The 12433-nt window shown below is 39.9% G+C and overlaps 2 protein-coding genes across 4 annotated transcripts; both read right to left on the reverse strand.

Moving 5' to 3' along the window:
• Positions 1 to 4648: 4648 nt before the first annotated feature.
• On the reverse strand, positions 4649 to 7668 carry kcnk17 (potassium channel, subfamily K, member 17). Its single transcript, XM_027001466.3, has 5 exons — positions 7435 to 7668; positions 6500 to 6614; positions 6154 to 6320; positions 5772 to 5940; positions 4649 to 5542 (listed from the first exon to the last, which is right to left on the reverse strand). Exons 1-5 carry the CDS (start codon positions 7666 to 7668, stop codon positions 5343 to 5345), a joined length of 885 nt encoding a protein of 294 aa, XP_026857267.2. The 3' UTR covers positions 4649 to 5342.
• A 141-nt stretch (positions 7669 to 7809) lies between these two features.
• On the reverse strand, positions 7810 to 12029 carry LOC113572124 (potassium channel subfamily K member 16-like). 3 transcript variants are annotated; one of them, XM_081722306.1, is made up of 6 exons: positions 11874 to 12029; positions 11370 to 11519; positions 11125 to 11239; positions 10749 to 10915; positions 10301 to 10469; positions 7831 to 9736 (listed from the first exon to the last, which is right to left on the reverse strand). In XM_081722306.1, the coding sequence occupies exons 2-6, from the start codon at positions 11436 to 11438 to the stop codon at positions 9510 to 9512; spliced, it is 747 nt and encodes a 248-aa protein (XP_081578432.1). In that variant the 5' UTR covers positions 11439 to 11519; positions 11874 to 12029; the 3' UTR covers positions 7831 to 9509. The 3 variants fall into 3 exon arrangements, with proteins under 3 accessions (XP_026857233.2, XP_026857232.2, XP_081578432.1); XM_027001432.3 differs by lacking the exon at positions 11874 to 12029 and having other exon boundaries at positions 7810 to 9736; positions 10301 to 10474; positions 11370 to 11708; XM_027001431.3 differs by lacking the exon at positions 11874 to 12029 and having other exon boundaries at positions 7829 to 9736; positions 11370 to 11694.
• Positions 12030 to 12433: the final 404 nt, after the last annotated feature.

The following is a 12433-nucleotide window of genomic DNA, read 5'->3' on the forward strand; positions in this document are numbered from 1 at the left end:
AACCATGTGAGAATGTGAGAGAAAACACTGGCAGACTGACCTTCACCATTGCTATTTATGTACACAATAACTCTGATTACATGCATCTTATGTGTATGACTTACAAAATGCTGAAATTAATAGCTGGATAGTAATGCTTTAAAACTGTGGATCTTAAATTTGTCAGTACCATTTGGGAAAGCATGTGTTGTGTGTGTGTGTGTGTGTGTGTGTGTGTGTGTGTGAAAGAGAGAGAGAGAGAGAGAGAGAGAGAGAGAGAGAGAGAGAGAGAGCAATGCTCTCAATGAAAAGATTCGTTGTTGTTTAAGAAAGATCAAATGAGAGAAAGATCATTTCCCTGTGCTATTTGGCCTCTTCAGTGCACTGTCCTCTTGTGAACTGTCACTGTGTACTGTTCTCATTGTGTGTATAAGCATACAAAATTCAACAGTAAGCCACACTCCCTTCAAACAAATATGTGAGAGTCAGGATGTAGCCTCCTAGCTCCTGTCCTTTATTGACCTATGCATTCATGCACCAAATGATTGGGAAGGAAACTATAAGGAAAATAAGAATTTTAAAAAATACAATATAAATAACACCAATAGAGCTAAAGCATGTTCATTAATTTGAATCAGTACAAGCTGACTGAAGAATACTATTGAGTACAAAAGTCTACTGCTTATGAAACCTTTGTGCTACCCACTTAACATTACATTGTAAAAATAAATATTTCAAGGCTATGCATACTGCAAATTACAAGTGATAAAAATATAAAAGGTATATATATAAAAGGTTTTACTCCTTATATAGTTTAACATGAGTAGAGACAAAAAAATATATAGGCTTAGCATTTTAACACAAATAAGATTAAAGTATTAACTACATAACAAACATAAACTAAAAAATGAATCTAGGATCTGTACAATATCCTTAATCACTTACAGATGATGTTTTCGATGGCATAAACAATACGATTGCAGGAGATTGATTTTTACGTATGAAAGTGTGGGTGCTGGATTATTGAACTGAACTACTTCCTGCTTTGCAAAAGCTGCCAAACTAAAAGTCCTCAGCAGGGGTACTATTTTTCATAAACTAAGGAGAGAACACTCCCCACCTGGTATCTGTGAAGATGCCATGTTCAATTATACTGAGATTAATGTTCAGTCCTCCCTTCTCATGTGGTGGATGACCTCAGATACAGGTCCAAAGAACTTCTTGCATGTACCTCTTTTGGTTACCTTAAATTCGACCTTTCCATGTTGGCTTGGGAAGGCCCTGTTGACTAATGGCATTGGCCAGTCATTTCTTGCTGTTTGGTCATCTTTCATCAGCACAAGGTCCCCTACTTCAATGTTTGGTATTGGCACCAGCCATTTACGACACACTTGCAGGGTGTGTGGGTATTCTTGCTACCAATGGTTCCAAAACTGGTTTGCCAGGCTGTGAACTTGGCACCACTGTTGTTTGTACAGATTTCTTCATGTAAATTTCCCAGGTGGAGATTGAACATTAGCTTTCTGGGTGAGTAACATTGCTGGGTGTAAGTACCAATACGTCTGCCATCAGCATGCATAGGACTTCATGGGTGATACTGGAGTACTCAGAGCATATTAGCATAGAATCCAAGATTCTGAGTGCAATGCCAAACAATCATTCCCAAATGCCTCTGAAGTGTGAGGAGTGTGGTGGATTGAAAATCCAAATGCAGCCATAAATGTTGACATATCTCTGAACTGTTGACTTGTTTGCTAAGATTTGCAGGCTCATTGCAGGCTCTGTTGACTCATTTGCCACAAGCTCATTGAAGGCAGTTCGGAATGGAACTGCTTAGCTGGACCACGAATTGCAAAATATCTCCTTATTTCGTTAATGCAACTAGAGGTGTCTATTCACTCGATGACCTTACTGTGAACTGTGTGAATGGTCATACAAGTAAAAAGAACCATCCAGCACTTGGTGAAACATGCAGTAATGGTCCAAGGGCCAAAAACATTCAGGCCAGTGTCCATGAATGGCAGCAACATGGTCAGTCGCTCTGCAGGCAGATCGGACAGCTTCTGTGTCTCTGTTCTGCCATGAAATAACACACAAATGCAGAAGACTGTTGATGCATCTTTTACCACCAATCAGCCAAAATCCAGCAGCACGAATGGTGCCTTGTGTGACTGTTTGGCCTTGACGCTCCACTTTTTCATTATAGTGGTACATAAGTTGTGTAGAAACATGGTGCTTTCCAAGTAGGATGAGGGGATTTTCCTCACCCATCTCCAGTTCTGATCATTTCAACCTGCCCCCTACTCTGATTAGATTCATTTCATCCAAGACAGGACTGAGCTGTGCAATTGGACTTTTCTTTGATACAGGGGCCCCTTGACAGAGCGTGTTGTACTTTTCATAAAAGGCTGTTCTCTGTACATTCCAGATAATAACACTGGTGGCCTGTAACAAATCTCTAGCTGTGTGCGGTCTAGAACATTGATGCCACCCAGTGCAGTCAGATAGTTTGGAGTAGAACTTCATTTCATTGCACTTGATCAACGTTGGGAACATCAGTCTGACTCCACCATTTGCTACTTCAATCTGATAACCAGAAGCTCTCCTGCCTGAAGCCTCTGCCGTCCCAGCACATGTCCTTAGCCTGTAAGAAAATGCACTGGTGCAGATGCTGAATAGGTCGAAAAACTCTGACATGGCTAAAGATCTGTTGCTCTGGTCGTCGAGCATGGCATACATTTTGATGGCATGTTCAGGATTCCCTTTTGGGTAGATTTTGACAAGGCATATTTTTCGAGCAGGAGTTTGCTGAGAGCCCTTTGCCATAGAGCTTAGTGCACAGAGAGCACAGCAGGTGGTGATGAAGGATGTACCTCTTCCTCCCCGTCATGCTCTGATAAGGGGTCGATTGTTTTTAATGCCCATTGAGGTAGACCAGGATGAAGGGCTGTATTGTGACTGTTTCTGTCACACTTATCACGTTTCAGAATGGTTTTACAGCTGTGGGCATTGTGTGAAACAGACGCGTAACACTTGAAGCATATTCCTTTTTCCTTTAAGTAAGCTTTTCTTCCTTCTTCCGATAGTTTTTGATCTAAAGCCATAACACTTTCTCATTGGGTGTGGTTTGTTGTGAAAGGGGCAGTGTTTAGCTGGATCATCTTTAAAAGCGTTGCTTGTATTTGGATCTACAGTTGGAGAAGTATCAGTTTGTGCACAGACACTGGCATCCTGTATCTGATGTGTCTAGGTGGAGATTTTTCACCCTGAGAATTGCTGTTTGGATTGAAGCTTGGATCGTTTCTCATTTTGGCTTGATGACAGACAAATTGAGTTAAAAAGGAGAAAGGTGGATAGGAAACATTATACTCCTCCTTAAATTTGCACCTTGAGAGATCCATTTTTCCTGTAAACTATAGGGAACTTTCTCCACTATACACCCCACGTCACGTGCAGAGACCAAGTAGGCCAAGCCAGGTAAGTAGCCGTCTTCTTTTGCAGAGAGTAATGCCATCAAGAGATCTATGAGTTCTCTCAGCTTTAGGCAATCTTTACTTTAAAGCCTTGGGAAGTTGTCAGATTTCTTAAAGAGATCACTTTCGATGAGTGGAGAACTGTAGCACACATAATCTAGGATCTGTACAATATGCTTAATCACTTACAGATGATGCTTTCGATGGCATAAACAATAAGATTGCAGGAGATTGATTTTTACGTATGAAAGTGTGCGTGCTGGATTATTGAACTGAACTACTTCTTGCTTTGCAGGGAAGACATCATAGATAACAAGCATTACACAGTACCGTTTTCTCAAATAACTCTCTCCAGTCATCCAGCTAGTGATTCCACACACCCTCTCACTCTTGTATGCACACTGCACACACACACACACACACACACACACACACACACACACACACACACACACACACACACACACACACACAGTATATTAGTCCAATAGCCTTAAAAATAGCCTACAAATAGCCTTATATATACATACATACATACAGACCCCCCACCACCACCACCACTACCACACGTACACACACACACACACACACATTTTGCAATTAAAAATTGTGGTGAAGTACACAAGGTTTTAGAGAAACAGGATGTTTTGGACAGAAGTTCTTCATCAGCAGCTAATGGACATTGCATTAATGATGCATGTGTTTACAAAGAACTGATCTATAATCGCGGAAATTTAGAACCCCGTGGAATTAATGTTATGATTTAAACATCTGCTTTTTTCGAATATAAACTTTTTCCACCTCCTAGAACGTGAAAAGCACTTTGCTTGCACAACTGATGAAGGACCTCTGTCTGAAACTTCCTGTTTCTCTGGAAAGTTCACTACAATTTTGAATTGTTTACTACAGTACACTGCAGTTACCTGGAATCTTCTTCAGATTTATTTAAGGGATTTCCTTTGAGGAACAGAGCCTCAGTGTAGATCATAAATCAGTGATTCATCCACCACACAGCGAGTCTGAATACACATCAGAACATCTGAACATGTCACTGCCAGTTCTACAAAGTCTTTCAAACTGATCTAGTGTTAGCAAAGTAAAAAAAACAAAACAAAACAAAAAAAAAGACTTTGGTGTCGAAACAAAGGTTAGCATATACATCCATATAGGCATTAAGTAGAACGTAAATATAATTGATGTTTATGCCCCCTAGTGGATAATGTTGGGTGGTTGCTCATATATAACATTGGTTAATCTGGTGCTGAAGATCACACTGAATCCATACTCTTAGACAGATCTGTTTAAAGGGGTCTGTATTAATAGAAGAGCTTTTATGGTCATTTGAAAATGTTACTGGGATGAAACTAAAACATAGCTGAACCACAGTGAGGGTTAAGCAAATGTGCTGCCTAGCAGTCCAGAGAGGGTCACCCCTTTCTTTCATTACAGGTAGGGGTAAGTGCAGTTAGTACAGTGGAAACACAGGAAGAGAAAGAAAAGTGGGTTTGAATAAAACAGAATTTAAAAAAAACCTAAAGGATACTTTACTTTCGATTTGTTCCATAGTAATATACTTCATGAAAATTTGTAGTCAATAATTTTTCAGAACTAAAAAAACATTTTGTTGATAAATGGTACTTTAATTAATGGTGTTATGTAACAGTGTAATTAATGTTATTGTCTTCTCTACCAAGACTGTAATCTGTGGGATGTGAAATAAGACACTGATAAACGTTTATTAAAATCTAATACACAGTATATCTGGTCTGTGTGATTGGATTTAAAAAAAAATGTTTCAGGTGATTAACTGAGATTAACTGAGCACACAGCATTAAGGGTATGAACTGAACATTCACAGATGTATAACCAGATCTATTCCAATCTTAATGCTCAGCTTCCTTCTGCCTCCCGCTGTTGTGAATGGTCCGTTTCATCATGGTTCTTTCTTCCTGATTTATGATAAGCATTAATCCTCTCCAGCAGATCAATGGCATGATTGATTAGCAAAGCCAGCCAGGCCAGGCCAAAAAATATCCAGACTCCCAAGATACACCCATACCAGTCTGGGTATTCCTTATCTTGGTTAGAATCTGAAAGGCAAAATGCATTGAAAACAAAAAATAGTACTGATGTTAATCAGCAATCAGATTGTGATGTTATCATAATATGATTATTGAAATGGTGAACAGTTAATTTCTTTAGAACACATTGCAAAATCTATTGTCTGTAAGCATAATTCAACTCTTAACATGCAGTGTCTGTGTGTGTGTGTGTGTGTGTGTGTGTGTGTGTGTTTATATATGTGCCGATTTCAGTCACCTGCTACATAGTCTCCAAAGCCTATTGTACTGAGGGTGATGAAGCAGTAATAGATGGCCTGTGAGTATGTCCAACCTTCGTATTCTTGGAACAGTAGCATGGGAACCACGAAATAGAGGACTGATGAGATGAGGAAGGATGTGACATGGAGGCACACAATCATACATTTCTGTGGGATAATTAAGGACAATAGTTACACATCCAGTGTCTGAGTGCTGTGTGCTAAACATAGCATTACAGTGTGAATGCCTTAGGAATGAAGGCATAAGCTGAAGTTCTCCATGTATTCTGTTTAAAGTGCTCATTCATCTGTTCACATTTATTGATTTATTGTCACTGTATAAAATTGAATGTTGCATGTTTAGGAATCAGGATCTTTAACCTGGTGGTTGGTCTTTTTTGCGATGATATTGCAGAACTTTCTCTCGACTGCCAGCATATACTTGCCCACTCTGTTCAGAACCACCACATTAAGTGGGATTCCAACAACGGCAAAGACAACGCAGAAGATCTGTCCAAGCGTCGTCCTGGGGCTTATATTGCCGTAGCCTGTAGGGACCAGAATACTTTCTCAGAGCTTCTGTGTGTATGACCAGACTAGAATGAAAACATGGAGTGGGAAATGTGGCCCAAGAAAACATTATGGCTATATAATTAAACCTGTAATGAATTTCATAGTTAAATACAGCAATCAAATCATCAAATCAACAAGCATGTTCAGTTCTTACCAATGGTCGTAACAACAGTGGCTGCAAACACAGCAGAGCTTGTGAATTTCCAGAAGCCTCCAGATGTATGATTCCCCTTTAGACTTAACCCATCCTTAGATGCAGATAGGATCAACTTGAAAACAGTAATGAGCAACACCATGTGGGTCTCCAGCACATAGATAATAATACTACAAAATACTTAACATTACTATAAAATACTTAACAATAATACAAAAATGCTTTTCAAACAGCATAACCATAACAGTGTACCAGCAAAGCCAAGAGACAAGTGCTTTAAATATTCTGCAAAATATCACCCTTTGCCATCACCATTATTTACATGCTACCAGTCACTGAAGATTACACAAAGATCTTGTGTAATTGCACTGTTATCATATACACACACTGGTATACAAACCGTGGCCAGGATCTGGTGACTTTCAGATAAAGCTGACATAAAATATAATGGTAATTAAATTAACAACAACTGATTCCATTCTCTGATGCCACATTTGCTTTGCAAAGTTTTTCATATAACATTAGCAGCTTCTGTCATATGAATCACTGAAGATCTTGTGCAGATTGGCATAGACCACATTAAAATTGGCTTCAAAATACACAAACATATGTAACAGCCATTTGTCACATAAATACACAATTTGGGCTTGGTCAAACCTAATGATGCCTCCTGATATGATAAAATAAATAAAACACAGAGTACCAAAGGTCTTAATGAACATTTCTATTCTCATAGGGAGAATCTCATACAGTTACTTTTTGAGTCCAGAGAAATAAAATAATGGAAAAAACACCCACAACAGAGTCTGTTCTCCGAGAATCCAAACATTTTCCTCAAGCTAAGGCCATCGTTAGTTCTTTATTGAGTCAGCTGTTCTATCCTTACAGGTGTGTATTCTTTCTCTCTCTCACCCCTTTTTATCTGTTTCTCTCACCTCTGCCAGTTCTTCCAGGCTGTTTTGATCCAGACACTGATATTTCTGGAGCAGGATACTTCTCTCTTCTTTGAGGAGAGCAATTTGGCTCTCCATCTGATCCCCCTCCAGCTTCCAAAAAATGACTCCTCCGATGAGCACGTATGCCATGTACACCACTCCAAGTAACACGACAGAGAGGAGTTTGCCCACAGACTGCCTTGTGCAAATCTTTTCATTATGGATGGAGACCATAGTGTCCCCGGTATCCTTACCCCCTAGTGTACCTGCTTGTGCCTATCCCAGAGTACAGAGCTGTTTGAGGTCTGGGTGTTTGTGTGACAGGCAAATCAATCTGCGCAAGCAAGGTCTCCTATTCTGAGATCTTAAAGGCCTCCCATGCAAATGGAGGGTTAAAGAGTCACACAAGGAGACAGAGTAGGAACGATTTGCGAAGAGCATATAGCAAATGTTTTTGTTATTTTGTTGTACTCTTGTAATGATTTTCAAAACTCTTCACAATTAATATTTAGCGCACTCAGGTAGATAGATAGATTTTCTTGTGACCAAACAATTTAATAGCAAATTATATTTTAGTTATATTTAAATACATAAAGCCTTTCAGAATACATATGTAAATAAAACACTGGAGAAATTTAGGTTATTAAGCATTTTAACAGTGAGGATTTCAGACCTGTGTGACAAAACAGTAATTGTTGAGCTCTGCTGTGATAGAAACACCATATGGGTCTCCAGCACATCTCAGGAACAGTTAATCATTCTGATGTGTTTGTTTTTATGCCTCATAGCTCAATCCACTGCTTATATCAAAACTCTACAATTAAGTGCATGCAGCATGCATGCTCACATGTATTCATGCATGTGCACTCACTTGCATGTGCACATGCACACACCCATGTGTGCACAAAGACTTTACTGAATAAAGCCCATGTGGAACAGCTTGATTTAAAAGCTTGGAGGGGGGTGGGACTAGGATGCCAGTCCACACTGTTGAGCCTTCTTGAGGTGTCACAGATGAAGGGAGATACCTACCTGATGACCCCTTAGAAGAGCTCGTGATGTTGTGGTTGCAGATATGAAGTGGGCTGGGCCCTATGTGAAGCTCTAATGGATTGACACAGGATATTTGACATCTTATCTTGTGTATAATTACAATGTTAAGAAGCACAGGATTTTTAACATTACTCAAATCTCAGTTTTATCACTGCAATATTCAGGATAAAATTAAATGATATCTTTAAACTTAAAATGCTGGACCATGGTTTATGAAAAACATCTAGATAAAATACAGTAATACTTTTCCCCACAACTGAATATTTTTAAAAGGACTCCATGTTCTATTCAAATATTGATAAAATATAAATACATACTTATATAGGATGTAACTTGAGCTATGTAACAAACAAAAAGAAAATGCAAATAACGTGACTCATAAGGAATACGAGCTCATTAATGCAAATGCATAATGCACCCGTGACAGACTGCACACACGTCTTATGAATCTATATCCCCATAACCCAGACGTAGCTCTCAGCCATACTTTGGTTCACTAAGACTTTTAGTTTGGTGTCTATTTTGAATGGCCTTGGTTTTATACAAGAAGGATTATCACAATTTATAAATGTTAAAATTTTGCCTGGTATTCTTAAACTATTGCCCACTGTGTCAGAATCTTTAAACCATACTTTGTACCCTCTGTAAATGTGCACTCAGAAACGCGGAGGCTGTGTCATTTTTGTTATGTGATAGTCACTTGACATAGCCTGAATTAACATGTTTCAGCTTTATCGTAGCATTAGCACCAATCCTCAAGCCTGTGCTTGACAAACCAACAAGGATACAAAGACAATAGATGTAAATTGAACAAAACAGTCTACAACATTTGAGCAATGTTGAGTCTTGACATGTGACAGCTTGGAACATAATGTACACTGTACATAATGTACCACTCCTACAGTGGTCTGTGTACTGACATAGAAAAGACACACTTACAACAGTACCCTGTTTACAATACCCCATTTCCTGACAACACTTCACAGGACTCAGCATTCTGGTTAAAAAAAGGCTCTTCCCCTTTAAGTTCTCTGGTCACTGACCCTGCGACTCAGCCCCTCCTCCTGCTTCCGGGCTGAAGGCTTTCCCTCCTCTCCAGCCCTAACTGGGGCCTGCTGGAGACCAAGGAAATGCTCCATCATCCTTGCACCCATGTTGAGAAGAAGAGCAAGCCAAGCCAGGGCCAAGATGATCCACACTGCTGCCAGACTGCGGTAGATAGAGACGTGGTGCTTGTCCTGGCTATTACCTGATACAAAGCAGAAAATCACAACTTTATATGTACACTGGAAGATACTTACATACTTAGATACTTCCTGGTAGATACTTGCATAAAGAGTCCATAAAGTCTATGTGTCATATGTTCAAAATTCAAAATTGTAGTGAAGTACACAAGGTTTCTAGAGAAACAGGACTTAGCTCTGGAAACTCAGTGTACTTCACTACAATTTTGAATACATCTCTTAATACAGTACATTGCAGTTACTCACCTGGAATCTTCTTCTGATTTATATATTTAGTAGAACCAAATAACTGCAGTAGTGTACTTAAAGATGTGAAGGTAATAAAAATTTCATTGAAGTACACAAAGTTTCCAAAAAGACAGGATGTTTTGGACAGAGGTCCTTCATATGATGTATAAGCAAAGTGCTTCAGCTGATCAAAGGCCACTATCAGAAACATCCTGTTATTATGTATCTTTGAAAACCTTGTTTACTACGCTAAAATTTACATCCACACAAACTATATATATATATATAGGCACACCCATAGACTGCCTTTGCTTGGACACCACAAAACAAATGACACTCACCAACCACATAGTCCCCAAATCCAATGGTGCTGAGCGTGATGAAGGCATAGTAGAAGCCCTCTCCATATGACCAGCCCTCCACATGACTGAAGACGACCGGGGGGAACACGAGGAACAGCACACTGCCCATGAGCAGGAGCAGGACCACGGCCAGCACCTCCACACACTGCTATGCTTACAACACCCACAAGTCCGAAAAATGAGCTCATTCAAGGTCTTTACCATAACATTTTTTAGAAATTCAGCGTTTACACACACTTCTCCTAATAATAACTTGTGCCTATTGAAACAATTTGTAGTTCTGGTATTTATTGACCATTTGTAGTCCTGTTTTTTTTTTTCAGATCTGAACTAACTTTCCATGTACTAGAGTTCAAGTGTATTGACTAAACAGGCACTAGAACAGTTGACTATGTCTGAATAGCATGAGAAAGAATCACACCACTACCTTGTAAGGCACCACTGAGACCATGCTGTGTTCCAGACGTCCCAGGTGGAGGGTAAGGCACTTGCTTAGCTGGTTGAGAAATGCCAGGTTGAGGGGTATGCCACAAAGGGCGTAAAACACACAGAACACCTGCCCAGAGAATGTGGTGGGGGAAAGGTTTCCATAGCCTTTTGGGGAAGTACATAAATCTCATCATTTACATAAAATCAGATGCATGCATGTCTGATCTAAATGCAAAAACTGTCATGTTTTTACATGTTTCATCTCATACTAAGAGCTAAGCAGTAACTTGATGAAAAAATAACAGACATCATACAATCTGATTAAATAAAATTGACAAATAGATTTTTAAAAATGCTGTGAACATGTAACCTGCCTATAGTGGTAACTACTGTCCCTGCAAAGAAGAAAGAACTGCCAAAATCCCAGTTACTAGGGTTAGTTGAATTTCCTGAAGGGTTCACCCCACTTTCCCAGGCATCTAAAATCACCTGCAGCAAAATGGGAATATCCAGTAAGGCAATGATACCACACAAACTCATGACGCTTCTATCACTGACAATAGAAATATACTAAAAACAGTAACCAATCATACACATAAGCACAGAATACTACAGTGACCTTTACAAACTTCTCCAAGGCTGGTCCATCCAGACAGCTGTAGTTGGCCAGGAAGGAGAGCTTTTCCATCTGAAAGTAGTTGCGGTTGTTGCTCTCCGCCTCCTTCTCCAGCAGCTGGAAAACAGTGGCTCCCAGCAGCAGATAGGTGAACTGGGACAGGGCAAGTAGCATGGTCAAGCTAAACCTCCCACCCGTGACCTGGAGCTGAGCCATGTATGCCCACATGCGTGAGAGCGCAGGTCTAGGGATCACGCTGTTGACCTGGCTCCTCCTGAGGACGACACTGGTGGGCAGGACTAAATCTACCAAGGGGTTTATTATGAATTTTTGCCTGATAGTCCTTAAATCATGTTGGTGAAAGAAATTCTTTCAGTTAGAGCATAGTATAGACTATCAATGTCAAGCTGGAATGTCTACATGACTCACATTTGCTGGTGAATATAAGAAGAATGAAAAAAAAAAAAACCCTCAATGGCAAAGGGTGAATAATAAGGGAAACTTTACCTTTCAAATGAACAGGATGCTGTGTTCATCATAATCAGCAGCCGACCTGTTAAATGTCTCAACTTTCAGTGGAAAACATCCAGAATAAGGTGGAAGAGAAGCATCTGGGTGTGAGGAGATTTTTAATCATCCTCATTGGACAGAGAGTTTACACGGATGTTTGACAGAGCGGGGGGTTCCTATGACAACACATAAGTCCAGGAGCTGTCTCCCACAGACTCATTTATCAGTACTAAAAAAGCACAAGTATTACCATGTCAGCAGAACATTGGTTAATGTTTCATCTGATGGTTGCAGCTTGCTCGAGCACACAGAATTTAGAGGATGAGCAATTAATCACCCTCCGCTGGTGTTATTCCTCTTAGGTGAATGCCACACTAACCATTTGTACTTCAGGTGGAGGCTCTGGCAGCATAGATCCTAGGATGTAGGTTCATGAACCTCATGGTGCTAGAGGTAGTGCAGTTTTTGTCCAGAAGACAATTCGTTCAAAGCAACTTATGATTATGAGTGAGTACAACTTGAGCAATTGAGAGTTAAGGGCCTTGCTCAGGGGCCCA

The sequence above is a fragment of the Electrophorus electricus genome, chromosome 10 (genome assembly GCF_041902795.1).
Source record: "Electrophorus electricus isolate QZ-2024a chromosome 10, ASM4190279v1, whole genome shotgun sequence".
Classification (NCBI taxonomy): Eukaryota; Metazoa; Chordata; class Actinopteri; order Gymnotiformes; family Gymnotidae; genus Electrophorus; species Electrophorus electricus.

Coding starts and splice junctions, on each gene's coding strand:
- kcnk17 (XM_027001466.3), bottom strand. CDS start 7,668: ATGGTCTCCATCCATAATGAAAAGATTTGCACAAGGCAGTCTGTGGGC. Junction 5,941..6,153: donor CAAAAAAGACCAACCACCAG/GTTAAAGATCCT, acceptor ATTATCCCACAG/AAATGTATGATTGTGTGCCT. Junction 5,543..5,771: donor CTTTGGAGACTATGTAGCAG/GTGACTGAAATC, acceptor TTTGCCTTTCAG/ATTCTAACCAAGATAAGGAA.
- LOC113572124 (XM_027001431.3), bottom strand. CDS start 11,594: ATGTGGGCATACATGGCTCAGCTCCAGGTCACGGGTGGGAGGTTTAGC. Junction 10,470..10,748: donor TCTCAGTGGTGCCTTACAAG/GTAGTGGTGTGA, acceptor TTGTAAGCATAG/CAGTGTGTGGAGGTGCTGGC. Junction 9,737..10,300: donor ATTTGGGGACTATGTGGTTG/GTGAGTGTCATT, acceptor GCTTTGTATCAG/GTAATAGCCAGGACAAGCAC.